A 27,005-nucleotide genomic window follows, 5' to 3' on the forward strand; every position below is an offset into this window, starting at 1 on the left:
ACCTCACTCACCACCTCTCTGGGGCCCACACGGCAAGGGTAGCTGCCCGCTCTGAACCCAAGGCCCACTGGGTCTGAGGGACCCCCACACTCCCTCCACACACACACGGCAGGACTCTGATATCTCAGTCTGGCAGGCTTGGGCCAGCCTGTCCTTGCTCTCCAGTACCTGATGGAGGTCACTGAGGCGGCTCGGGGGCAGTCACCTCATGCAGCTCACTCAAGTGCACTCTATGCCTTGCCTTCCCCACCCGTGTCAACACCCATCCCTGCCAGGGAAGGAAGAGAAACCGGTTAGGTTCCGTGGACCCTTAGGGGGATATGAACAGTCCGGAGAGGCCACAAGTGTAGGTGGGTCTTTGTGTCTTGGGGAGAGGCCAACCCTCGCAGGAATTCCTGCAGGAAACTGGAGAGACCCAGTTTTGGATCCAGGGGCGGATCCTGGAGACCTGTAAGTGGGGCCATCTCTGCAGTGTCCCAGACAGACTCAAGAAGAAAGACGATGACTTCAGTGGCAGCAAAGTACAGAAGCATCTTCATTGAACAACTGAACAAGCAGCAGCGGCTCTGGGAGCCTCCCCTGCGGGCACTGCGCCCATCGTCCCCGCACCGCCACTGCCAGTCTCCGCTTCTCCCGCAGGTGGAGGGAGGAAGAAACGGCCTCCGGAACAGCTCCCTGGATGCAGCGCTCACAGGAGCCACAGGGAGCCCAAGGAGACCAGCAGGATGTAGCCAGTGCGGAAGACCGGGCTCAGCAAGGCGGAGTAGGCGCTGCTGATGAACCTCACGTCGGTGATCTGCCTCTGGATCCACTGGGTGAAGTGGGAGGTGCTGGTGTACATGTCGGGGAAGCTGCGCTGCTTGCAGCTGAAGCTCCAACTCTCCACCCCCACCTGAATCCAGGTCTTGTTCACCTGGCAGACCATGGAGCTGCCGGAGTTACTCTGTGGGTGGGGTGGGAGGGCGCCATGAGGGAGGGAGCAGGAGGGTCGTGTCGCAGCCCCTGGAGGAACTTGCCCCTTCCCAGGCCACAGCCTGAGCATGAGCTGTGCTCACTCGAACCCTGACGATGCGAGCTGGCTACGAACCAGCTCTGGAACACGGGAGTGCTGCACTGGGGCCCAAGCTCTGGACCATGCGGGCCCCTCCCTTTGTCCTCTCTGACCTTCACGCCCTGGCCCCACCTGTACCCTCCCCTTATATAAGGTGGTGCCCTTGACTGTTTGCTTTCCTGCAGTCCTGCTTGCAGACTGAGGGATTTGAAATGCAGTCCAGCCCCTACTCTTTTTTGCAAGAAGCAGGTGCAAGGCTAAGGACAATGCTTACCACAGTGCAGCTCAGTCCAAAGGCAATACTAAAGAAAAGGTGATGGCTATTTTTTCTGCTAATGGTGGCTTTATGATCTTTTAAACACTTTCTCTATACTCTTCTGTATTGTTGGAGAGTAATAAATTAGAAAAATCAGAAAAACAGTTCTCTTTCTGTAGACAGAGGCACAGATGATACAGTTTTTTTTTTTAAATAATGCAAACCAAGACTTACAGGACAGAATCTTGTGAGAGCGCCTAAGACACTGAAGGGAAAAATGACAAAACTAGACCTAAAAAACACAAAAGAAGACCTACGTGAATGTCCTAATGTACCACTGTCCTGGGGCCAGTCCACCGAAAACGATGTAATATCCATTCTCCGCACTTGGCTTCCTACAGTATGGATTTCTCAAAGATACGAGCATCTTTAAAGACATGTATTAAACAGATTGGAGTAGGAGCCTTTTGCAGGGAGGGAAAACTGTAAGATGAGGGAAGATCAAGCAGGAGATGATAGTGTTGGGGCGTCTCCCTGAGAGATGCGGGTAGGGGGACTGCGGGAGCCCTGAGGACTCAGAGAGAGAATGGGGGTGGCGGGGAGTGAGAGGGATGCTTTTTTCATGGACATTCTCTCAGCAAAGTACAATAAAACCAGGACCCAATAATGAAATGTGAACCACTGCTTCACAGGAAAAAACTATTAACTTTCAAAATAAAGCAAAAACAAAATTAAAGTCCACAGTTAGGGCATAGAAAGGTAAGAACACACTGTACCCCAAAGCCCATGGGATGTGGGCCTGAATTACACACAAGGAGTCCTGGTCTAAATACTTTTAAGATCAAACGAGAGAGTAAATTATTCATCATCATCAATTCTTCATCACTGCACAGTCAGCTCAAGTCACTTGAAAAGGAACTTGTAAGACAAGAGGAAGACATGCATGCACTGGAACGCAGAAAAGTCATCGGCCTAAGAAAGGAAACCGGTAGCTTGTTCTTAAAAACAACACAAGGGGGGAGCACTTTGTAAGTCTTACCAAGACACACAGAAAGAGAAGGAAAATGCACACGATGGGTGGTGCGAGGAGAAAAGGAACGAACGCCACATCCAGGGAGAACGCGTTTCTCAGAATCTGAAGACTGTTGATAACTTCCCCTGAACAGGTTTGAATTCTGTATGAAGTGCGTGACTTCTAAGACAGTGCAAACCCACAAGTCCGGTCAGCACGGGCAGCCTGAAACGTTGCCCAGGAACTGCCCCTCAGAGGGGGACAGGTCTGTGCGATTTCATCGGCGGCTTCCGCCCTGAGTTCAAGAAGTAGACGATTTACTTCAAATGTTCCAGAACGCAGTGGATTTGTGCGTCACAGGAAGCAGTCTTAGTTCTGTGACTTAGCAAAGAGGGCGCCTTCCTTCCTCAACACACCCGAAGATGGAGCCCAGCCTCACCAGGGAAGGAAACAAGGCAGAGCAGGAAGACTGAGTGGACCGTGCTGAGTGGATGCAAGAGGCAGAAGCATGTTTACTGAACAAGGCCATTTATACAAAACAGGCTCTGCCAGCACTGGCTCAGACCCAGGCTCTGACTGCTGCTCCAACCTGTGCGCATGACCAGGGGAGCAGTGCCACTGCGACTGTCACTGTGCACAGGAGCAGAGGGTGCTTTCGCCCAGGTTCACAGCCCGGGGAGCTGAGCCCTGGGGAGAGCAGAGTTGCCCTCACTCTCCCAGTGCCCTGTAAAAAGCACAGCATGGCCCCTCCCGGCCCCGGGCCCCTCACTCCACACCTGACAGGAGTCTATGCCTAGTTCTGAGCTGGCACACAGCATGTCCTTCCCGACGGACATCTTCTGGTCCTTCAGGAAGAGGAACTGGTACCGCTCGTTGCACTCTCTGTTGTTTATGATCCTGACGGCCACCTCCTGAAGGCTGTAGGGGGACTTTGGGGTCACTAAAAAGAGAGAAGTCCTACCTTGGCAATCCTTCAACAGTTTGGCCCAACTCTACCTTGGGGTGGCCCACATTCCCTGATGGGGGGCACAGGGCCATTTCCCGGGGTGGTGATTTATAAAGGCCCAGCCCACAGCCTGACTGGAAAAGTCCAAGGTCATTAATAAGACTAAGCAAACATCTCTCAAGGGGCTTAAGTGGGTGATGTCCAGGCACAAAAATGAGGTCAAGGAGAGATTGCCCCAGGAATTCAGGGTCCATGAGGGTGACCGGCTGGTCACTGCTCCATGGCTGCCTGGCAAGGGGACAGGACCCTGGAGCCCAGCGTGTGCCACCCTCCACAAAGTCTCCTAGATTCTAGGACCCCAGAGTGACACCAATAGGTGGCGGACCTCCAGAAATTATTGGTGTCTCCAGGTAATCGGTGTTCGGCTGCCCAATGCCTCCGTGCCCCCCAGACTGGGCCCTCCTGCCCCTTGCAGACAAGGAAACCCATCACTAGGGGTAATTTTCTACATCCTGCAAGGCGACAGCTTGGCATGGGATTTAACCGTGGGAGCTGAGGTCCACAAAAGTCAAGTGTGTCTGCTACACAGAGCACTGTGTGTGTCTTCCCACCGACAGAGGTCGGGGAGCGTGCAGCAAGGACAGGGCTCGGGGCACGTGTGCTGGCGGAGGAAGCGAGGGACAGAAGGAAGGAACAGATGAGCCGGGGGGTGGGGCTGCGTTCTGAAGACGCAGGTGCCCGCCCGCCTCCACGCACCTAGTGTACCAGGGCGCCCCCACACGATCATCCAGCACAAGGTCCCCTTAGAGAACGTGAGTTTGGTGCCAGGTAAGCAGACAGGCTGGACGAGGGGAGACCAGGCAATGGGGTCCTTGAGCTTCAGGAGGGCAATGTCATTGGACATGAAGTTCTTGAAACTCTCGTGAACCACAATGTGAGAGAGCAGGAGCTGAGTGCCGTTTTCTGGCAGGTGCTGGACCCCCACCATCACGGAGTACTGGTTAGGCTCCACGGACCTGCAGGGCCACAGGTGGGCAGTGGGTCACCAGCAGGAAGGTGCTTCCAGAACCCTAGGTTCACCAGGACCCCCAGGCCAGAGAGCAAGGCCCCCGAGGCCGGCTGCCCCTGACTGACCTCTGTAAGCAGTGCGCGGCCGTGAGGACCCACTGGTGGTGGACGAGGGAGCCGCTGCAGACGTACACGCCAAGGAAGAGGATGCTCACCTGCCAGGGCCACTTGCCCACATCCACCACCTTCCCGTTCATCACCCTACAGGACACGTTGGTCTGACCGCAGCCCCAGAACCAGGGCTCTAAGGAAAAAGGCAGAGAAGGGGCCAGGCCAACCCTGTGCAGACTCTCAGGCGGCAAAGCAACCCTCAGAGCCCTGTCCTCAGCAGACTGTGCAGGCGGAGGGGCCACCCTGCAGCTGTCACCAGCAGCTGGTGCTGCACAAAGCAGGGAGGTGACCCGAGTGAGGGCTGCCCCACAAGAATACGTGGGGTTGCCCAGAGGCCTTCTGTCACCTGGGGCCCCAAACTTTTCACCCCCAAAGAGTCTACTGAAACCTGGTATTGGATCCTGGCTCCACGAGGCACGTATGTCCTCTGGCTTCTGATGGTAAGGTGGGGTGTTGCTGAAGCCCACCTCCCAGGGCGCTGGGACACGAGCCAGCTGAAGAGCGCCTCGCAGAGGGCCGTCAGTCACCCGCACAGCACATGGCCACCACAGGCCCTGGCCCTCCCAGGCTGTGCCTCGCAAACAAGCTCGGCTGCTCTGTGGGTGTCAGCTTGGCCCCCTGTTTTTAATAAGGCTCTTCCCTTGTGTTCACATCGCCCCACACCCTAGCACAGCTTCGACACCGTCTGGGTCCCCAGGCTTCGCACACCATCAAGTCCGGTGAAGACGTACCCATCAGGCACAAGGAGCAGACACAGACCCCTCCTGCTCCTGTTTCATGTCCCCAAAGCCCTACCTTCCACAAAGACGGGATTCCCAAATCTGCCAGGAGAAAATGGCAATGGGAGGTCCTGAAGATCTCCTGACCCACACGCCATGGCAAGCTGGAGCTCGGCCACCCCGGGCCTCCTACTGGGATGTGGGGGCGGGGCGCTGGCAGGGCATCTCCAGGGTTCTAGAGAATTCTAGAACTCAGGGTTTGTTTATTCAGGGTAGCCAGGGGCGGGGGCTCACGCAGCTGGAACAGCATCGGGGTGCTGAAAAGAACACTGGGTGGCTGTGGCGAGGCCCTGCCAGGGCGCAATGTGAGGCTGCCACGGGGCACCTGCCTGGGACGGTGCTCCTGGTGCCTGGCCCTGAGCCCGAGACAGTGCCTCCTGGGCTCAGCCCGGGTCTCAAAGGTATCCCCGTATGCCCAATCCTGAGACTGTGACAGCCCCTGGTGCCCAGCTCAAGCTCCTTTATGCCACTTCTCTGAAGACCCCTGGAAGGATGGGGCCCGAGGCCCAAAGAAGCACGTGACAAGTTCCGGTTGTGGTGACTGAGCTGCAGCTAAACTTTTCTTTTTTCCCTCAGGTTTCGCAGTTTCAGAGAACAGTTCCTGGGTAGAGGGAGATCAGGTGTTGCGGGCCTAGGAGGCTGGCTTCCTGAAAGGAAGCAGATCGCAGGCCTGGGTCTTCATGAGTCAGCAGAATAAATGACATCTTGGGACCCCTCCCCACCACTCCTCTGAGGTGCCCTCGCAAGGATCCCACGCTCCTGACACTGTCCATGGGGACAGCTGGCACCTGCCCCACCCCATTGCCAGTGTCAGTGAGAATGTGGGGGAACAAGGTTGTTCGCACACTGCCAGGGAGATGGGCTGCAGCCAGCGCTGGGGAGAAAAGCAGAAACCATGAGGAAAGCAGAAACCGTGCCTGCCCCTGGCCTGCAGCTCCACTTGCAGGCTGCGCGCCCCGCACACGGCCAGGGCCAGCCGCAGGGAGACACCGGGTGCTGCAGGGCAGAGTCCCAGCGGGAGCCACACAACTGCCACCAAGGACAGGGTGGAAGCCCAGAGTCCTCAACAGCAGTGACAATGGACACGTGAGGACACAGTGAATCTCATCAACATATTTACCGGTGAAAGAAGCCAGACACAAAAGGGCACACATTGTAAGAAATTCAAAAACAGGCAAAACAAACTATTTTTAGGGATCGTGTTAGAAAATCAAGGAAATGATCATCCCTACAATTGAATTTCCTCCAGGGGGAAGAGGCAGGGGAAAGGGGGGAGAAAGAGATACTTTGAGAGGAACAAGCAATAATTAGAGTATTGGATGTGTTCAAAGCAAATCCATAACCTTAAAGGCAGATAATTGAATAAAGACGCATCTCCGTTATTATCACCAAGGTGAATACCAAAAAAAAAAACCCCTACTTTAAAAGCCAAAAGATCCTTACAGGTTTTGGGTAGAAAGAAAATCTGCTCACCTGCTACTTATTAAAGGCCCATCTAGAACAAAGGGACATAAGCAGCCAAAAGTAAAAATATGGACAAAAAATATTAAGTATGTGTAAGCAAAGATAGAAATGACAACGTTAATCTCTAACAACGTGATTCAGCATGAAAGCTTTAAACACAGAACTTTAATTTATGCTGGAAACAGATAAAAATTACGACGACTGGGCAACATCATGAAGTTCTGCTCATAAATAACATCAAACATGCAAAGCAAAGTCAACCAGTGATTCATGAGAAACTGAGAACCCTCACTTGTAGTGGGACAGTCTCCCACTCTGTGTCTTTGAGGAATGAAATATCTGTAAAAATCAACCACACGCTAGACTTCTAAGGAAACCACAATGACTTCCCTAAAAGCTGACCTAGTTTGGCCCACATTTCTTACCATGATGCAATGAAACAAGGATTTAATAATAAAAGAGTAAGCGAAATCAAGTTATTTGAAAAATTTTAAATAAACTTTCTCAATGTATCTGAGGAAATAAAAATACCCTATAAATGATTTAGAAAATGCCAATAATTAGAGTATTGGATGTGTTCAAAGCAAATCCATAACCTTAAAGGTATTTACTATTGAATATCAAAAATGAAAGTAAATGAATGAAATGTTCAAATCAAGAAACTATGAAAGGTACAAAATAAACCCACGAAAAATCTGCAGGAAATGTACAAAATATAAAATTATACCCTAATCCATTTGAACAGTGGAATTAGAAATGAACACTATAAGATGAGCCAGATCTTTGAAAAAATATATGTATTAAATAGGACAAAGGCATAGTATATGTTGGTAGGGCATACACACCCCCAAGATTGTGTAGTAGGCATAAACCTTGCTCTCCTAATGGCACAGCTTTGAAACATAAAGCAAGAATTATTATCACTGCAAGAAGAAATAGACAAAGTTTTAATTCCTGTGGTAAACCTCGCAGAAGTCAGCGGATTATACAGGCATAAAATGTTGGAAGTGTTGAGAGGATTCGAATAACACAATCAACACGCCTGATCCAACCAGCTTATAGCTGGGACTCTGATTCACAGCGCATGACACTCTTGTTTCAAACGCACATGTAAGAGGCACAAATTACACCTCGATCAGCTCCAAAATGCAGAAATAATGAAGTCCATATTGCGATATGATTTTTAATAGAGAAAAAGGAGAAGCTCCTACTCTTCCCCCAAATTATCCATCAGGAAATTAAATAATACCCCTCTATTTAACTCTTGGGTTAAATAAGAAATATAGTATGAAATTAAAAATATAAAAATGAAAGACAATGAGGTCAGGACACACCAAATCCTATGAAATATGGCCAAAGTAAGACTCAGAGGGAATTTTATGGGACTAAGTGAAAATATTAGAAACCTGAGAAGTGTATAATGAACTGAGCATACTCAAGAAGTTAGAAAAAGAACAATAAAATAAATCTCTCCAAAGTAAAAGCTTGGGCCCTGGCTGGTGTGGCTCAGTGGACTGAGCACCAGACTGTGAACCAAAGGGTTTACAGGTTCGATTCCCAGTCAGGGCACATGCCTGAGTTGCAGGCCAGGTCCCCAGTAGTGGGGCACAAGAGGCAACCACACATTGATGTTTCTCTCCCTCTCTTTCTCCTTCCCTTCCCCTCTCTCTAAAAATAAATAAGTAAAATATTTTTTAAAATATATTTTAAAAAAGTAAAAGCCTGGCCCTGGCTGGTGTAGCTCAGTGGATTGAGTGCGACCCTGCAAACCAAAAGATCGCAGTTCGATTCCCAGTCAGGGCACGTGCCTGGGTTGCAGGCCAGTTCCCAGCGGGGGACTCACAAGAGGCAACCATACATTGATGTTTCTCTCCTTCTCTCCTTCCCTTCCCCTCTAAAGATAAATAAATAAAATCTTGAAGAAGAAAAAAGTAAAAGCGTGGAATTACTAAATCTAAATGATCTTTAACGAAATAAAATGAACAAACAGGAGCAGGTTTGATCGATCGCTAAAACCAGAAGTTAGTTTGTACCATTCAGGAGCGCCCGAGGAAGAGAAACTTCCACTCAAACCAGCCTAACTTTCTGTCTCTTCTCTTCAGCGATGGCAGCTGCATTCTGAGTTGGTCCCCCTGTTGAAAAATGTTTGCCAACAGCCCACCTGCTTCTGCCGCCTTCTCCACACACAGAGGGAGAAGCCTGTGGCTTGGCTCTAGCCACACCTGGTGCTGAGTGGGATAACCCACTGAAGTCAGGTGTCTGGGGCGCTGGACCGTGCCCTCTCCATGAAGGCTGCCTGTGTGCTACCCCTCCTGGGAGCTGGTGTACAATAGCTTCCTCCTGAAGCACATGAGCAGCGTGGCGGAGGTGGTGGGCTGCTCATCAGAACCTGGGGTAATATGAGGGCAGGGTGGATACCAAAAAGGTGACCAACAAAAGCACACCAGATGGTTTTGTGAAATAACCTGTGAAAGAGACCAAAATCCAGTGATTCTGTCTTTAAGAAAAAAGAGCCCTAACCAGAGTGGCTCAGTCGGTTGGGTGTCATCTCACAAACCAAAGGGTCTCGGCCTTGATTCCCAGTCAAGGCACATGCCTGGATTGCAGGTTCCATTTCTGGTCAGGGCACATGTAAGAAACAGACGATGGACGTTTCTCTCTCGCATCGATGTTTCCCTTCCTCTCTTTCTCCCTCCCTTCCCCTTCACTCTGGAATCAATAAAAAAGAGAAAAGAAAGGGAGGGAATACACATATAAATAATATTAAAAATAATAAAAGGGGCCATAGGTTCAAATTTTATACATCAGTTTAAGATTTTAAAATCTAAGCTAAATTAAATGATTTTTCTATACTGAAATTAATGCAAAAAGAGGTGGGAAAACCCAACTAGACCAATAACCATAGAAGATATTTTTTAAATAGTCAAAGGTCTTTAGAAAAGGCACTAGGTCCAGCGAGTTTTATGTGCACAACCTACCAAACCTAAAGTACCAATAATGCTGATTGATGTTATATACGCTGCTCTAGGCCATAGGAAGATACTAGAAGACTTCTCAACATGTTTTAAGAGGCTAGCATGGCAATGACACCAATCCTGAACAAAGGATGGAACAAAACAGAAAACTATAGTCCAATCCAACACTGGGGCAAAAATTCTAAACAAAACGCCACCAAACTGAATCTACAGTGTGGCACCGGATTCTCCTAAGAAATCCACTGAGATCTAGTGATGTATTTTACTACATGAATAAATAAGAAAAACCATGTGCTCATCTTAATAGTTTGCTATTGAGTCACCTGGGCCCCAAACAGTGCCTGGCACAGAGAAGACTCCCAGTGAGTATCTGTGGAACAAATGAAAGAATGAAGTCAGGACCTGCACATGAGGGGCCCCTCCCAGAGTCATGGCCACTACTTCCCAGTGTGCCGGGCATCTCTGGCGATGGGAAAACAAATAAAATAAAAAATGATTTGCCTCCAAAAGGAACAAGATGTAGTAGTCACCATTTTAGGTAATTTGGTTACCCAAAAAATAAATCAAGAGAGTCCAGTGAAGAACTAAATAGGAGAGTTTTGCAAGATGGCCAGAATCAAGATCACTATTCTTTTTAAATCCATCAACGGTTTTTAAATATTTCACATGTAGAATTAGAAAAAAAATTATGAGAAAAGATATTGTCATCCGCAACAAACATTTTTACAAAATATGTAAAACACTTAAAAACAAACTCAGCATTTTTCAGACACATATGAATGGAAGAGCTGACCCAACAGAGACATGCACCATGTGCCTGGTTAAGAACTGAACACTGCAGAAATGATGGTTATCCCCAAATTAGTCTTTGCGTCTAATTTCAATTTGAACACCAACAGAACTTCTAATGGGAATTAACAAACTGGTTCTAAAGTTGATATGGAAGACAAACTTTGAAAGTTAGGCATTTTTTTTTACAGGAGAGTTTCTGCTACCACTTACCAAAACATAACATAAAGCTGATTGAAAGAGCAAAGCACTAACCCAGGGACAGACAAACAGACCAGTGGGCAAATAACAGAAATTTCAAAAACATACCCATGGGGCTTCCAGCCAAGATGGAGGCATAGGTAGCCACACTGTACCTCGTCATACAACCAAAAGAAGGACAACAACAACTTTCAAAACAACAACAACAAAAAAGAACTTCCAGAAAATCGAACTGTATGGAAGCCTGACAACCAAGGAGTAAAAGGAGAAATATCCATCCAGACCAGGAGGAGGGGCAGAGATGGCAGCCAGTGTGCAGAGGACTCACGGCAAGTTGGCAACTGAAGGACCAGATAAGTCGGAGCAGGTGGTCCCACATATGCATGTGGATAAACCAGGAGGAACAATTGGGGAGCGAGACCTCAGACCACACAACCCAGGGCTCCAGGTTGGGGAAATAAAGCCTCAAAACCTCTGACTGAAAGAACCTGTGAGGGTTTAGGTGGCAGGAGAAACTCCCAGACTCACAGGAGAGTTCGTTGGAGAGACCCACAGGGTCCTAGCACGTATACAAACCAACCCACCTGGGAATCAGCACCAGAAGGGCCCGATTTGCTTGTGAGTAATGGTAGAAGGGACTGAAAGCCAGCTGAGATCTGAACAAGCAGCATTGTTCCCTCTAGGACCCCCATCCCCACAAACAGCACCACAACACAGCAATTCGTGTTGCCCCACCCTGGTGAACACCTAAGGCTCTGCCCCTCATATGTAACAGGCATGCCAAAGCAAAAAAACAAAACAAAAAAAAAGGCCTAAACAAAAGAACAGATCAAAGCTCTAGAAAAATACAACTAAGCAAGGAAGAGATAGCCAAACTATCAGATACATAGTTCAAAACACTGTTAATCAGGATTCTACAGAATTGGTTGAAAATGGTCACAAAATAGAGAAAAAAGTGAAGGTTATGAAAAGTGAAATAAAGGAAAATGTACAGGGAACCAACAGTGATGGGAAGAAAAGTGGAACTCAGATCAACAGTTTGGACCAGAAGGAAGAAATAAATATTTAACTAGAACAGAATAAAGAAACAAGAACTCAAAAAAATGAGGAGAGGCTTAGGAACCTTCAGGACAACTTTAAACATTTCAACATTCAAATCATAGGGGTGCCAGAAGAAGAAGAGGAAAAGCAAGAAATGGAAAATTTATTTGAAAAAATAACAAAGGAGAACTTCCTCAATCTGTCAAAGGAAATAGACTTCCAGGAAGTCCAGGAAGCTCAGAGAGTCCCAAAGAAGTTGGACCCCAAGGAGGAACACACCAAGGCACATCATAATTACATTACTCAAGATGAAAGATAAGGAATCTTTTTTAAAATATATTTTATTGATTATGCCATTACAGTTGTTCTATTCCCCCTTCATTCCCCTCCACCCTGCACATCCCCTCCCCCACCATTCCCCTCGTTTAGTTTATGACCACGTGTCTCAAGTTCTTTAGATTCTATATTTCCCCTACTATTCTTACCCTCCCCCTATCTATTTTATACCTACCATCTATGCTACTTATTTTCTGTACCTTCTCTCCCCTTCTCCTTCTCCCACTCCCCTGTTGCTAACCCTCCATGTGATCTTCATTTTTATGATTCTGCTCCTGATCTAGCTGTCCTCTCAGTTTGCTTTTGTTTTAGGTGTGGTTGTTAATAACTGTGAGTTTGCTGTCCTTTCACTGCTCATCTTTTTTATCTTCTTTTTCTTAGATAAGCCCCTTTAACATTTCATATAATAAGGGCTTGGTGATGATGAACTCCTTGAATTTGATCTTATCTGAGAAGCACTCTAACTGCCCTTCCATTCTAAATGAAAGTTGTGCTGGATAGATCAATCTTGGATGTAGGTCTTTGGATTTCATGACTTGGAATACTTCTCTCCAGCCCCTTCTTGCCTGAAAGGTCTCTTATGAGAAATCTGCTGACAGTCTGATGGGAACTCCTTTGTAGGTGACTGTCCCCTTATCTCTTGCTGCTTCTAGGATTCTCTCCTTCATTTTAATCTTGGCTAATGTAATTGTGATGTGCCTTGGTGTGTTCCTTCTTGGGTCCAACTTCTTTGGGACTCTCTGAGCTTCCTGGATTTCCTGGAAGTCTATTGCTTTTGCCAGATTGGGGAAGTTCTCCTTTATTATTTGTTGAAATAAGTTTTCCACTCATGACTGCTCCTCTTCCCCTTCTGGTACCCCTATAATTCGGATGTTGAAACGTTTAAAGATGTCCTGGAGATTCCTAAGCCTCTCCTCATTTTCTTGAATTCTTGTTTCTTCATTCTTTTCTGTTTAGTCATTTTTTTCTTCCTTGTGGTCCACTCCCTCGATTTGAGGTCCAGTTTCCTTTCCATTACTATTGGTTTCCTGTGCATTTCCCTTCATTTCAATTAGTTTAGTCTTCATATGTTCCTCTAATTTGTAACTAAAATTAACCAGTTCTGTGAACATCTGATCACCAGTGTTTTGAACTGTGCATCTGAAAGTTTTGCTATTTCTTCATCACTTAGAGTTATGGGCTCTGGGGCTTTGAGTTCTTCTTGAGCCATAATGTTTTGCTCTGTTCTCGCCTGTTACATATGAGGAAGGGAACCTTAGTTGTTCACCAGGACGGAGCCACCCAGGTCGCTGGTTTATGACAGTGTATGTGGGGGCGGGGTCAGAGAGAGACAATAGCAGTCCCCTCTGCCACTTCCCGCCGCTGGGGCCTGCTCGGTCTGTCTCAGACTCACTGCTCGCTCCTTCGCAGGTTTATCTGCGCAAAAATGTGTGACCACGGTCAGCCCTCAGTGGGTCCGCTGCCTTGTGCCCTCAGTGGGTCTGCCTGCTACTCCACACCTGGATCTGCCCACTGCTTCCTTAGTGCCTGGGTCGCGCGCCCCGGTCAGTCCGGTGGATCTTTCCTGCCCGACCCCTGCTCTGCTGCTGGCTCTGCCCCTCTTACCGGTCTGGCTGAAAGGTTCGTGGTCAGACTTCCATGTAGTTCAATTTTCTGTGGTTTGGCTGCATTTTTGTTGCTAAAACTTTGTTGTTTTTAAACTTGGTTGTGCGAGAAGGCACAGTGTTTCCACCTACGCCTCCATCTTGGCGGAAGTCCGGGAGTTTCTTCAGGAGAGAATCTTAAAAGCAGCATGAGGAAAGGAGAGAGTTACCTACAAAGAAGTTCCCATAAGACTATAAACTGATTTCTCAAAAGAAACCTTGCAGAGAAGAAGGAGCTAAAAAGAAGTATTCAAAGTCATGAAAGGCGAGGACCTACATCCAAGATTACTCTATCCAGCAAAGCTATCATTTAGAACGGAAGGGCAGATAAAGTGCTTCCCAGAAAAGATCAAGTTCAAGGAGTTCATCATCACCAAGCCTTTATTACATGAAATGTTAAAGGAACTTATCTAAGAAAAAGAAGATGTTCAAAAATATGAACAGTAAAATGACAACAAACTCACAACTATGAACAACTGAACCTAAAAAACAAAACAAAACAAAAAAACTAAGCAAACAAGTAGAACAGGAACAGAATCACAGAAATGGAGACCACATGGAGGGGGAGTGGGAGGGAAGAAAGGGGGAAAAGGTACAGGGAATAAGTAGTAGAAATGGTAGATAGAAAATAGACAGGGAGAGGTTAAAAATAGTATGGAAAATGGGGAGGACAAAGAACTTATATGTATGATCCACGGACATGAACAAAGTGAGGGCAGAGGGATGTGGGTGGGAGGGCGTGTGCAGGGCAGAGGGGAATAAGGCAGGGGATGTGACAACTGTAATAGCATAATCAATAAAATGTTAAAATGGAAAAAGTGTAAGAAACATACCTATAAATATAACAAAATTTCATTATTATAAATGTAGACATTCAAAGCAGGAGAAGGATGGCCTCTCCAAAAAAATAGTGTCAACACAGTTGGTCCTTCAGTTGGAAATTGTTAGACCCCCACCTGACACCATATGTAAACAGAAATTTCAAGTGGCTTACAGAGTTACACATAAAAAATAAACTATCAAAATATCAAAAGAGATACAGGAAGATAGCTCTTGTCATCTGGAGATGGAGAAGACCATCTTAAGTAAGGCTTTGCAGAACTCATAAAGAGAGAAAACACTTATGTGACTCTATAATAATTTTTAAAGTCTTCATGGAAAAATTACCCATCCATTGCATGTATTTCTAAAAGGCCAGTGGCTCCCTGGAGAAAATATTTGTAAAATTGACAAAGGCTTAATATTCGGAAAAGCTGAAGACCTTCCATCAGAAAAGATAAGCAACCCAAATTTTAAAGTATATGAACAGAGGATTCACTTGAGAAAAGGTACACATGTTTTTCAATACACACGTGAGAACACACTTTTCCAATCAAGAAAATGCCAACTCAAACAGCAATGGTATAACTCTCTACCATTGGGTGGCTGTGAGTTTAAAGATCAATGACATCCACTTTTAGCAACAGGGGAAACTCATTCTCATATACGATTGGGTGTGAAGGTAAAGGGGTTCCATTCTGGGGACAGAGGAATTTGATAGTGTCCATCCGAAATGACTAAATGTGTGTTTCCTTGGACTGTCCCCCCTGCACACCCTGTGCCAGAGGGAGAGTGTTCCGGATGGCCACTGTGCTGACCAGTCAGAAACAGCCTAGAAAGTGTGCCGGTTAAATGACCTCTGACCTCTGGCACAGAACACAGGCAGCCAGATAAAATCATGCACCACTCTTGGTACTGACACAGGTTTTCAACGCATCTAGTTTTCTTAAATGTAGGTTATTAATAATGCATATGTGTGAAATCATTTATCTAAAATCATGAAGAGAGATTATTTAAGGATGCTTCCCATGATGACTTCTAGTCAGGGAACAGCCTTATGGTGGGGTGGGTTAAGAGGGGAAATCTTTACCTGTATGTCTGATTTTTTTTTAGTAAATCACAGGAATGTATTCAGATATTGCTTATAATTTTTTGAATGTAAAGAAAAATGTAGCTGTGAACATGTAATAGTTTTGTAATCAGTATTTTTTAAAAGATTTTATTTATATTTAGAGAAGAAGGGAAGGAGAGAAATATCAGTGCATGGTTGCCTCTCGTGAGTTCCCTGCTGGGAACTGGCCTGCAACCCAGGCATGTGCCCTGACTGGGAATTGAACCACGATCTTTTGGTTTGCAGGCCCGCACTCAATCCACTGAGCTACACCAGGCAGAGCTGTAATCAGTATTTTTAAATGCCATTGAAAAAGTCAAAGCTGTCTGGAGCACTGTACGTGGGTCCTCCCGGCCATCCACTTACAGCGAGTTTTCCAACTGCCTCTGTACAGCATGCCCACTTCACAGATGGGGAAACTGAGACTGCAAGCCCTCCCCCTGTGCCTCAGCACTGGTGATGTAGCAAAACCATCAGCTGCTGCTCTGGGGAACCACATGGTAGAATTAATTTCAGGAGACCCTGCCCTCCCAGCCACCCCCCAACCACCAGGGCCACCCAGAAAAGAGAACAGAACAAGGTCACATTTGCACAGATTTAATCCCTGCTGTTCTGGGCCCCAATGCCAGAGCCCTTCCAGGTCACACTTCCCTTCTCCTGGCCTGCCAAGGCCTAGTCATCCACCACAGCTCTCCCCACTGGGATTAGGTCTCCCAGTGGTCGCTCTGTCCCCACCTTGACTCTTGTTGAATATGGACACGTGGCCTTGGTCTGACGTTGATCTGGCCCCATTTGGCAGAGGCGGAGCAGGAGGAAGAAGGGAGGGGAGATCAGGGGCCCGTTTGGGGCTGCAGCAGCCAGGGCAGGAGGAGAAGCCCAATGGAGGTGCAGGGGCCTGCGGGAGCCCTGCTGCTCATGTGATTCTTGATCCACCTGCTGTATTTGGTGACGCGTGTGTATACTCCTGGATTCTGTGCTCTGGCGCAGGCCTTTTCCCAGGACAACACCCCAGCCAGAATCCATCTGTCCTCGACTTCGCAAGCCAGTGGGCCTCCAGAGTCCCCCTAGGCAAAGATAGAGGAGTGATGGAGGCTGCAGGCCCAGCTGGGACCCAGGGGACCCAGGGGACCCAGGGATGCAGACTGCCCATGCTCTCCATTCCGCTTGGAAGATTCTTTCACTCCTCAGGACCTTGCTACCTGGGGTCCTCCTTTAGCCCAGTAGTTGGGGACCCCGTTGCAGAATATTAGGAAAATCAAAGTCACATGGGAAGGAAGATGGGAGCAGAGCACTGTCCAGTGATGGTGACAAGGAGGGAGGCCGGGGAACTTCCCCCGGCCTGGGCGTCGCTCCCAACAGAAGGAGCCCTCCCCGAAACTCACATAGCACAGGTTTTCTCCATAATTGGTGGCGCAGATCATGTCCCCCAAGACAAGGGGAATAACACGGGGGATGACGGACTTCCTGCGGTAAATCTGGTCACACCTCTTGTTGTCCATGATAAACACCTCGGCCTCCTGCAGCTCCGGGGTCAGCGTGGAGTTGGCTGTGGAGGGGCCCAGTGGGGTGGGAACGAGCCCTTCACTCCACTCAGCCCCGGCCTTTTCCCAGTGTCCTGCCACCTCTCTCCTGCAGACTCAGCCAGGCCAGGCCCCTTCGCGCCTCCTTGCTCTCCTTCCTGGGCCCCTCCCACTGCATGAGAACCAGGTCTGACCAGTCCCTCAGCCCCCAAGGCTGCGTTTCAGGGTCCCTTTCTCTGAGAAGCTTGGGCTTCTGCACCAAGCGGGCCACAGTCCCACTGCCACGCCACTGTGGGCACACTGGGGTCCCGGCACACATCACTGCGGTCCGGCCTGAGCGCTGCACTGGCCGTGCCCTGAGCCACCTGAATCAAACTCGCTGTCCCCACAGGCATCTCAGGCAGACCCTCTGCCCAGCGTGCATCCCAGCTCCCTCTCGGCTGCAGCCCAAGGTCGCCTGGCCACAACTCTCCCTGTCCGCCTATGCCCCCTCCACAGTCAGGGATGAGCTCCCAACACACAGGGCCTGTGTTCCTAGTGCCGAGGGTTCAGCATGGGGCAGATGCTTGAAGTTCAAGTGAGCAAATGGGTGAGTGGGTGAATTTGTTGGTCCCTGGCTCTGAGCTCCTGTGAGGCAAACCATCCTGCCCAGCCCGGGCACGGCTAGGCCCGGATGAGGTGCCCACAGCCACGGACCATGGTTCCCACGTGAGGGGTGGTCCTAACCCACCCCAGAACCAGGGCCCCCGGAGCTTCCTGAGAGGCACCGTGGTGGGGGGCATCCCTCAGGCAAGGCCCCAGAGGAACCAACCACACCCACCCCTCCTGCTCACCTGAGAAGCGCTGCTTGGCCTGGCTCCAGCCAGTCACCCAGCACTGCGTCCCAACCTTCAGGTTGTAGGTGGGCTCGGGGAGGCAGATGGGCTGCACGTACTTGCTGAAGATGGCGGGGGCGTGAAGCCGGAGAAGGGCAACGTCGCCCATGGTGAAGGTCCGGCCCCAGTACTTGGGGTGCATGATGATGTCCCTCACGGGGATGGAGACGGCCTTCCAGGGGCCCAAGGGCTTCAGCTGGGAGGTGCCGAGAACCACCGAGTACTCTTTGGTGCTACAGGGGACACCGAGCCCCACCTGGTAAACGGCAGGGCCCGAGCAGCCCCGTGCCCCAACCTCCGCCAAGGACCCCGTCCCTTAGGTGTGACTGCCTCCCGTTCATCATTCGAGTTGGTGCAAGGTGGCCTGGTCTGTGTGTGGTGTGTGTGGGTGCTGGTCTACATGTGTGCTTTCACGTGTGAGGGGTTGGAGCGTTGGGTGTGTCTGTTGCCCTGTTTAGGACACGGTCTTTCTTGCTTGGAGCTCCTGGCCCCTGTATCTCCTGGGCCTGCCTCCCCTGTTCCAAGCACCCCTATCCACTCCCCACTCCCACGTTGCCTCACAGAGGAAACAAGGAAGCTAGGCCGGACCTGTCCCAGCCCTGGGTCCCAGGCCCTGGAGACGTGGGCCTCACTCACCCTTGGATGCAGTGGGCTGCAGTCACCACCCACTCGTGGCCAATGAGGGCCCCTCCACACACGTGCTCACTTTCCAGTCGGAGGCTCACTTCCCAGGGCCAATGGCGGGTCACGTCCAAATCCTTCGGCCACCAGGGTTTGCCACAAGCTTCAGGGACAAGTGTGCCAAGGAGACACAGTGACCACACAGAGGAGGATGAGAATGAATGAGACCAAGGTGCCCCTGGGGCAGCCTGCACAAGGCTGTGAACTGGGACCTCTTTGCGTTTCAGGCCAGGGGCCTGGCCAAAGGCACTGAGCTTGGCAGAAAATGACAGTGGAGGAAGCAAAATGCACCAAGACAGAGACATCAAAGGAGGAAAGAAAAAGAGATCCCGAGACACGCCGGGCACAATCAGCACAGAATCTCAAAACTGCGAGGCACAGAGAAGCCCCAGGATGAGAAGCGCACTTTCTTGTGTCTGGTGTAAGCTCCTAGGCCGTGCTCCTGAACGGCTCCGCGGCTGCCACATCTCTCAGGTGCCCACTCTGCTGAGAGCGAAGACAAGCTCTGGATGGCTGATCCTGCCCAGGCCATTCAAGAAAGAACCCAGCCTGGGCCCCCCCTTCCGGCCCCCACAAGCTTACACTCTCTGTGTGCACACAGTTCCAACAGTCAAGTTGTACGACTCTATGAATGGACATGGATGCACGTATTGTAAATAAAATATTAACCAGCATCATATTTTTATAAAATAATGCATTATGATAGCGTAGAGATTGTCTCAGGAGTGCAAGGTGGACCCACAAGTGGGGAGCTCTCAGTGGGTTCTCTGCAGAAAGGTCCTGTGCTTTTCTCAATACACCCCAAAAAGGGCATTGGGAAAATTCCAAACATATTTATAACTACACACACACACACACACACACACACACACACACACAAACCTCTTACCTAGCAAACTAAGGAGAGAAAAGAAGTCACCGACTTTATAAAAGTTATATGCCACAAAGCCACCTCGAACATCACGAAACCCGGAGGAGGAGGCAGAAAGAACCTGCTCACATGCCGGACGTGGGGAACAGTGGGACCCCTTGGGGGAAGGGCACCAGGGACCCCTGGGTGCTGCTCCTGCTCCGCTCTCCCGGCTGCTGACCACACGGGTGTGCTCGCTGTGTGATTTATAACATGTGCACTTCTTGTGTGTGTATATATAATACTTTGACAGCTTGCTTTTAACATCAGTAATATTTCCCTAGCCCAGCACAACCAACAGAAAACATATTCAAAAGCAGGAAACATTTTTCAATAGCAAAGATGTATAAAGTGCCAAGGAATTAACTTATCCAACACTACACGAGATTTCTACGGCGCTATGTTTATAACTCGAATAAAGGGCTCTGAAAACGATTGGCATAAACGCAGAGACGTCCATTGCTCTAATCAGAACAACTAAATATTTCAGATGTAATTTTGAGACAAGCTGAGCCTCTCTTAAAATGGATGGGGAAGTTCTTCCGTTACTCTTTAAGCCTCTCCTCCATAGTATTAGTTTCTCTGCAGGCCCTCCCCAGGCCAGTCTGTCTGCGCCTGCGCACAAGGGGAACCTGGCTGGGAGCCTAGGGAACAAAGAGGCCCACTGTGCGCCTGCGTGAAGAAACCCATCCCACATCAGCCTGACCCCAGCAGCCGTTCGGGAGCCATGCTCACTGTTAGTGGGGGCTCCCGTGGTGCATGGAGCTCCCTCCCTCCTTCCCTTCCCCTTATTTCCAATAAACCTCCTTTCAAACTGTCTTCATCTCTGCTCTTGATTTCTATCTTGGGGAAAAGGGCAAACCCCCTTTGCTGGTGACAATTTTTCCCCAAATTAATTCTATAAAGTCACTTTCCAAGTTAGAATTGTTAAGAAATTGGATAAACTTACTCTAAAATTTAAATAGAAAGCAAGGTTTCCTGAACAGATTAGACTTTGAAAAAATAGATCAAAGAAGGGACCATTATCCTAGAAGCTATTAAGGCACCCATCAGAGCCACACTAGCAAAAATAGCGTGACACTGACCAGGACGAACTAATGGGCAAAGGAAGAGAATAGCGAACGGAAGAGATTGTTCCACAGGCTACAGGGACTTATTGTGAAGACAGGAGCCACCATCATCGGCGGGTGGAGACCAGCTCCCCGAGTATACGGTCCTGGGAAGTCAGCTTGCTCCAGAATAAATAAGAACAACAAAACTGGATTCCTCTCTACCAGCACTGGAAGGCCTAATCACAAACGGTCCAACTGTAGAGTTCACAGCAGCCCACGCCACGTGGGGTGGGAAAGGACTCCTAAAACAAAACCTCACGGCACACACCACAAAGCATTCAACCTAGGGCGACATAGAACGAAGGCTTTCTGACCCCACGAGCAACATCAGCAAGCAGACAGATGACAGGTGAGAAGGCAATATTTGCAACGTCTCAGATCAGTACGAGACTTTTATTAGGAACATACAAGAAGATCAACAAGGAAAAAGAACAGACAATATGAAAAACTAAGGCCAAGCAATTTATTACAGGAAGAAACTCAGTAGGCCAATAATGGCACATTAACACATGCTCAAACTCATCCGCAATGAGTTAAACCAAGAAGTCCTTTTGTTTTAACCTATTACATTAGCAAAAAAGTGCAAAAGCTGGACTGTACCAAAGGTTGGCAGACCTGCAGCAACGCACAGACCTCCACAAACCGCTGGTCGGAATGCGGGGACTGGCCAAGCTGAAGCCCGGACAACGAACAGAGGTGTGGCCTCGACGCCACTTTTTGAAGTTGGTCAGCACACTGTGGCTCTCTGAGAGAAAGTCCTCAGAAAATACACACCAACATAATCGAGATAAAGAACCGTGTCGCATGTTCCCGTAACTGACCCTGAGAAAAGGTTTTGTGTACACATGTTCTTTGTACTGTTTGTGTTTTCAGTGTTTTGTAAGCTTAAAATTATTGCCAAATAAACTGTTGGTTTGGTTTTTTTTTAAACGGGGCTAAATGAAAAGCATGAGAAACAGAAAGAGACCCGGAGCACATGCCATCTGTGTCCACTAAAAACACGTGCACACAAAACCGCGGTGCGTATTTTCACAAAAACACACCAAGAGAAAGATGCGCATTGAGCAAGGCTGGAAAGAGGGCAGAGGGAGGGAACAGCCGTGGGGCAGGGACGTAAGCAGGGATGACTGACTCCATCAGTCAAACAGTTCACAACAAATCAGGGAGCACCCGTGACCACGGAGGCCCCTGAACAAGCAAAACAAACCCACCCTGCACCCTGGAGGTCTAAGGGTAAAGACAGGAAGACCCAGAAGTGCCGGGCTCTGCAGGTGCTCCTTTGCAAAGAAACAGTTTGGAGCCCAAAGGTTTCTGCGTAGAAAAGGGTCACACCCCCTGACGGGAACAGCCTGGGCCGAGTTCACTGAGGCTCCACATCCCACGGGCGGCCCAGCTGCCCTCTCCCCCACGCTGTTGGGTCTGCACGTCCTGGCAGCCACGGGCTCTCGTTCAGAAAGCAGACGCTTTACACGAAATTCCTGCTCCCTGCAGACCCAGGAGCACCGCCACCAGGGGAGCCTCTTCAGAGCGTACCCTCCCAGGAACCGAGGGACCCTGCAGCAGGGGCTCGCCCTACCCACCTGGCTTGATGTCATCTTCCTCGAAACCTGGAGGAGAAAAGGGGGACTGAGATGAAGGGAGAGGTCACAACAGGATGACAGTGAAGAGGTGCACTGTCATTGACTAGCTCATTTATTCATTCACCGAATACTTTCCTTTTTTAATTAAAAAATTATTTATTTTTATTTTTATTTTTTAAAAATATTTATTTATTTATTTTTAGACAGAGGGGGAAGGAGAAAGAGAGAAACATTAATGTGTGGTTGCCTATCATGTAGCCCCCAGTGGGGACCTGGCTCGCAACTCAGGAATGTACCCTGACTGGAAATCAAACTGGCAACCCTTTGGTTCACAGCTCGTGCTCAATCCACTAAGTTATACCAGCCAGGGCTTTATTTATTTATTTTTAGAGAGAGCGGATGGGAGGGGGAAAGAGAGGAAGAGAAACATCAATGTGTGGTTGCCTCTTGCACACCCCCTACTGGGGACATGGCCTGCAACCCAGGCATGTGCCCTGACTGGGAATTGAACCTGCCACCCTTTGGTTCAAAGGTTGGTATTCAGTCCAGTGAGCCACATCAGCCAGAGCATCATTCACCAAATACTTTCTAATCTCCAGCTCTGGGCCCAGCCTGGAGCCCAGAGCTGGTGAGGACAGAGGTATCGGACAGATGCATGTTGTGTGTGCCCTGGAGGAACGTGCTGGCCAGCCCGGGACACCAAAGCCAACACAATCACCAGCATGAGATCAGTGCAGGGACAAGGCCACAGAGGTCAGGTGAGCAAAGAAGATGTAATGGAAATAGGGGTTATTGTGCCAGGGCTTCGAGATGAGATGGCACAACAAAAATGAGATGTGACAGTGGCATTCCTTACGAAAGGAACATCTCGGTGTCTGCCTGAGGCTTTCAGGATAAAGGGCAAGGCCTGTGATGGCGAGAAATGAAGCCAGAAAAGCCGAGTCAGAGACAAGGGTGGCCAGGGGACAGGTGACATGGTTAGGCTTGTATTGTGAAGGCAGCAAGGAGAATGGACAGGAAGGTGACAAGACCAAAGGCAGGGGGATCCCACGGGAGGCGCTGCAGAAACTGGGCAAGAAACTCGGAGGTCTGAACGAGGAAGCGGCAGTGAGAACAGACATCGAGAGCTAGAGATGGGATTTGGGGAGATGGCTGAGCCTAGGGTGTCCCTCTGCCCCATTTGTTTTAATCCTCACCCAAGGACATGTTTTCATGGCTTTTTGGGGGAAAGGAAGGGAGAAGGAGAAACATCCATGCAAAAGAGAAGCACCGATTGGTTGCCTCCCAGATGCACCTGGACGCACAACCTAGCTAGGTATGTGCCTGACCAGGAATCCAACCCGCAATCTTCTGGTCATAGGACAATGCTCTAACTAACGGAGCCACACAGGCCAAACCTCCCTCCCCATTTCCGATCTTAGAGACGAGTGGCTGCTATCCACTGAGTCAGAGAACAGAGTAAGAGAACCAGTCCAAGCAGCTGAGATGTTTCCAGGTCTTTCAGATGATGCCCGGTAGGCGGATGCACATCCGGACACGAGGGGCAGCATCGCATAGATGGTAGCTCGGGGCCCAGGGCATGTGAATTCACCCGGGCAGCACATGAGGGAGCACCAGTACGTCGGGGATGCACCACGCACTGGGGCCGGGAGGGGCACAGCGGGGCAGGGGAGTCGCCCCGCGGGAGAGGAGAACTGAGACAGGCTGAGCCTCTCTCAGGTGGATGATGGCAAGTCCCTTCTGTTACTTTTTGAGCCTCTCCTAGAAAAGATTAAAGTTTCTCTCTGGTGAAAAAGATGAAGGGATGAAGAAGTACAGATTGGTGGTTACAGAACAGTCACAGTGATGTAAAGTACAGCGTAGGGAATACAGCCAATAATATCGTGATAACTAGGTATGGGGCCAGGTGGGTGCTGGAAACATCGGGGGGGGGGGGCCTCTCTGAAAAATACGCGATTGTCTAACCACTATGCTGTACATCTGAGACGAATACAGAATAATACTGAATGGAGACCGCAATGGAAAAATAAAATTAAACTGTCTTCTCTTGGCCCTCCCCAAACCACTGTGTCTGCATCTGCGCCAGTCAATGCCAGCCCATAGTAGGAACCCGGGGAAGAGAGAGACCCACTGTGCCCCCACGTGAAGGAACCCAGAGCTGTATCAGCCCGACCCCAGAGCAGCTGGAGCTCGCCGTTAGTAGGGGCCCCCTTGGTGTGCGGAGCTCCCTCCCTTCCTCCTCTCCCTCCCTCTTGTTGTCAGTCCACCTCCCTTGGAATGGGCTTCACCTCGCCTAGGAGGGAGTCGTAGAAAGGTCGGAACAGCGAGGCGATGCGCCTGCCAGGAATGGGCTGAGAATCAAGGGGGAGGCACTGGGAGGAAGCACAAAGTGAACGCTGTAATGGTGAGAACTCCAGCAGTGACGGAAAGAGACAGGGACCACACAGAGCAAATACCATATGAGAGGGATGAAGGTCTGTAAGCTAGGCTGATGGAGGGAGCATGCGCAGGAGGGCCCAAGGTCTGTAAGTGAGGCTGACGGAGGGAGCATGCGCAGGAGGGCCCACCTTGAGCAGGAGGCTGGTCTCTGACTCCTCAAGAAACGGGTGAGAGTGAGTTGTGTAGTCGGGGGTCCCTGGGGCAGGAGGGGGTCAGGGAGACAGCGGCCTGCGCCCGCTGGTGAATGAGGCTGCGCTGGTGAGACACAGTGGGCTGGAACAGAGGGTCTGGGTAGGAGATGAACTGTGGAATGATCTTTAAGGAGTTGGACACCATGAATCCATGCGGGCCAGACTGCGAGCTTGAGTGGGGTCTGCAGGGGAGCCCTGCTGCCTAGAAAATCTAGTCTGGGGATAGAGGGGAGCATCTGAGAGACCCGAGGATGCTGGTGAGAGGTGGTTGGGTCTTAGCCCCGGTGCCCACGCTCATAGCGGAAGAAGTGGCTGACTGGCTAGGAGAAAAACCGGGGGTCCCCAGGAGGCTACAGGGCCTGAGGGAGGAGGCCAGAGAGCGCAGGAGCTGGCATTCCTGGCATCTTCCAGGCGGTGGTGGAGGAGAGACGACTCTGGGGTGGGTCCAGCCCCTGTCCCCGCCTCCAGTGCGGGTTGGGGAGGGGGAAGGGTGGGAGGAGGAGAGAGTGGGGTGGGCTGGGGAGGGGAGGGGGCGGAGGCTTGGGGAAGAAGGAGGGAAACAGCTGTTATGGCCTCACCCAACTTCAGCCGTGGCAGCAGCAGCAGCAGCAGCAGCAAGAGGAGGAGGCTGCAGGCCAGGCCTCCAGGCCCAGACAGCAAAGGGGCCATGAGGCCCAGGAGGCGTCACCCGGCAACTTCAAAGACGCGAAGGCGCCTCGATGCGTGAGGGCTCCGCTAGTGCACGATGGCGGCTCTAGCACGTCACCTACGGATCTCCTCCGGCGCGAGACCGACGGCCCGACTGGCCACCACGTATAACGACGACATATGACAGCGCCCTGGAGCCGTGCAGGGGCCATGAACTCTGCCCTGCACCCCCACCTCACGCTGGTTCCTGGAAGTTGACCTCAAAGCCCTGGATCTGTGAGTGCCTCCCTGGCTCCCCTCCCCATGAAAGCACCGCAAGTGCCTTAAATTGGTGACAGAGCCCCAGAACCTAGCCAATGAAGGCACACAAATTCCTGGACCCGTGATGGTGCCTCGGCACCCAGACTCTAACTATACCCTTGGTGCACTGGACTTTCACAATTTATATTGATTTGAAAATCTGGAAATCTGTAGAAAGCACAGGAGAACAGTAAGGCTAGGGGATCAGGGACACTGTATTTGAAAAAGCACCATTTGAGCTGGACCTAAGATTGGGACAGAGTCTTGGGGAGTCGATATTCCTCCTCTTCCACCAACCAGAGGGTACAACTGAAAGACATGCCGGCCTCAAGCTTTGACGGGTTGTTCCGCAAAGTGATGACGTCTTGGAATCCACTGGTGAGGTAGAGGTTGGGAGGTGATCGTGAAGATGCCTGTCTTGTGTCTCTTGTCCAGCGTGAAGGGTCCAGCTCTGGGGACCACATTCCCCAGCCTGGCATCTAAGGGGGTCACATGTGTTCCCACAAAGAGGAGGTACATACAGGTGCTGTGTGTCACTTCCAGGCCAAGACAGCCAAGAGGAGGTGGTCTTGTGTACCTGTGTTACCGCAGGACAGTGGTTCTCAAAGCATCGTCCCTGCAGTAGTAGCAGCAGCAGCAGCAGCAGCACACTTGGCAACTCGTGAGAGGTGAACCTTCCCAGGTCCCACCCACGACTACATGACTGGAACTAGTGGTCGCATTTTAACAAGCCCTCCTGGGAATGCCGATGCAGGCGAAGCATGCACACGGGGCTGAGTGGAGCCATCAGAAAGAGCAAAGCTACCTGCGGACCAAGTGATAGGAACAAGAATCAGCTTTGTTAACCATGAATATTCAAGTGGCTTCTTAAAGCAGCTGGTTGGATGCATACTAAGAGGCTGGGTTCAATTCAAGCTCTCGGTCTCTCCAGCCCAGCCTTCCTCGGACAACTCGCGGGGCTGGCTGACATGGACTGGACTCTGAAACCCCCAGATATCTGGGGGGAAACCTTGACCCCCTGGGAGAGCAGGGGAAAGATGATTTGGAGGGAGTTGATCAGCAGCTAGGCAGAGAGACTCCGGGACCCTGGGCCCTGGAATGAGGATGAAGAACTACATCCCAATACAGTGACCCTCTTGCCCTGCTC

General features: G+C 50.0%; 2 protein-coding genes across 2 annotated transcripts; both read right to left on the minus strand.

The window, feature by feature from the left end:
* Positions 1 to 688: 688 nt before the first annotated feature.
* LOC119037199 (serine protease 46-like) lies at positions 689 to 5,321 on the minus strand. The gene is made up of 6 exons (XM_037129270.2): positions 5,240 to 5,321; positions 4,400 to 4,577; positions 4,031 to 4,281; positions 3,316 to 3,335; positions 3,096 to 3,248; positions 689 to 943 (listed from the first exon to the last, which is right to left on the minus strand). The coding sequence occupies exons 1-6, from the start codon at positions 5,319 to 5,321 to the stop codon at positions 689 to 691; spliced, it is 939 nt and encodes a 312-aa protein (XP_036985165.2).
* Positions 5,322 to 16,190: 10,869 nt separating this feature from the next.
* LOC119037772 (putative serine protease 45) lies at positions 16,191 to 25,730 on the minus strand. Its single transcript, XM_037130064.2, has 6 exons — positions 25,489 to 25,730; positions 22,281 to 22,307; positions 18,634 to 18,781; positions 17,956 to 18,230; positions 16,985 to 17,148; positions 16,191 to 16,666 (listed from the first exon to the last, which is right to left on the minus strand). The coding sequence occupies exons 1-6, from the start codon at positions 25,577 to 25,579 to the stop codon at positions 16,433 to 16,435; spliced, it is 939 nt and encodes a 312-aa protein (XP_036985959.2). The 5' UTR covers positions 25,580 to 25,730; the 3' UTR covers positions 16,191 to 16,432.
* Between the last annotated feature and the right edge of the window lie 1,275 nt (positions 25,731 to 27,005).

This window comes from Artibeus jamaicensis, unplaced genomic scaffold (assembly GCF_021234435.1).
Source record: "Artibeus jamaicensis isolate MK-2021 breed Jamaican fruit bat unplaced genomic scaffold, CSHL_Jam_final contig_519, whole genome shotgun sequence".
Classification (NCBI taxonomy): Eukaryota; Metazoa; Chordata; class Mammalia; order Chiroptera; family Phyllostomidae; genus Artibeus; species Artibeus jamaicensis.

Bases quoted from the DNA above. Each gene is read 5' to 3' on its own strand.
- LOC119037199 (XM_037129270.2), bottom strand. From the start codon at position 5,321: ATGGCGTGTGGGTCAGGAGATCTTCAGGACCTCCCATTGCCATTTTCT. The intron at 4,282-4,399 runs GTCAGTCAGGGG...GTGGCCCTGCAG, and splicing joins GCCGCGCACTGCTTACAGAG to GTCCGTGGAGCCTAACCAGT. The intron at 944-3,095 runs GTGTGGAGTGAG...CCCCACCCACAG, and splicing joins TAGGCATAGACTCCTGTCAG to AGTAACTCCGGCAGCTCCAT.
- LOC119037772 (XM_037130064.2), bottom strand. From the start codon at position 25,579: ATGGCCCCTTTGCTGTCTGGGCCTGGAGGCCTGGCCTGCAGCCTCCTC. The intron at 18,782-22,280 runs GTGGGTAGGGCG...TTGTCCCTGAAG, and splicing joins GGAAGATGACATCAAGCCAG to CTTGTGGCAAACCCTGGTGG. The intron at 18,231-18,633 runs GTGAGTGAGGCC...TGTCCCCTGTAG, and splicing joins GCAGCCCACTGCATCCAAGG to CACCAAAGAGTACTCGGTGG.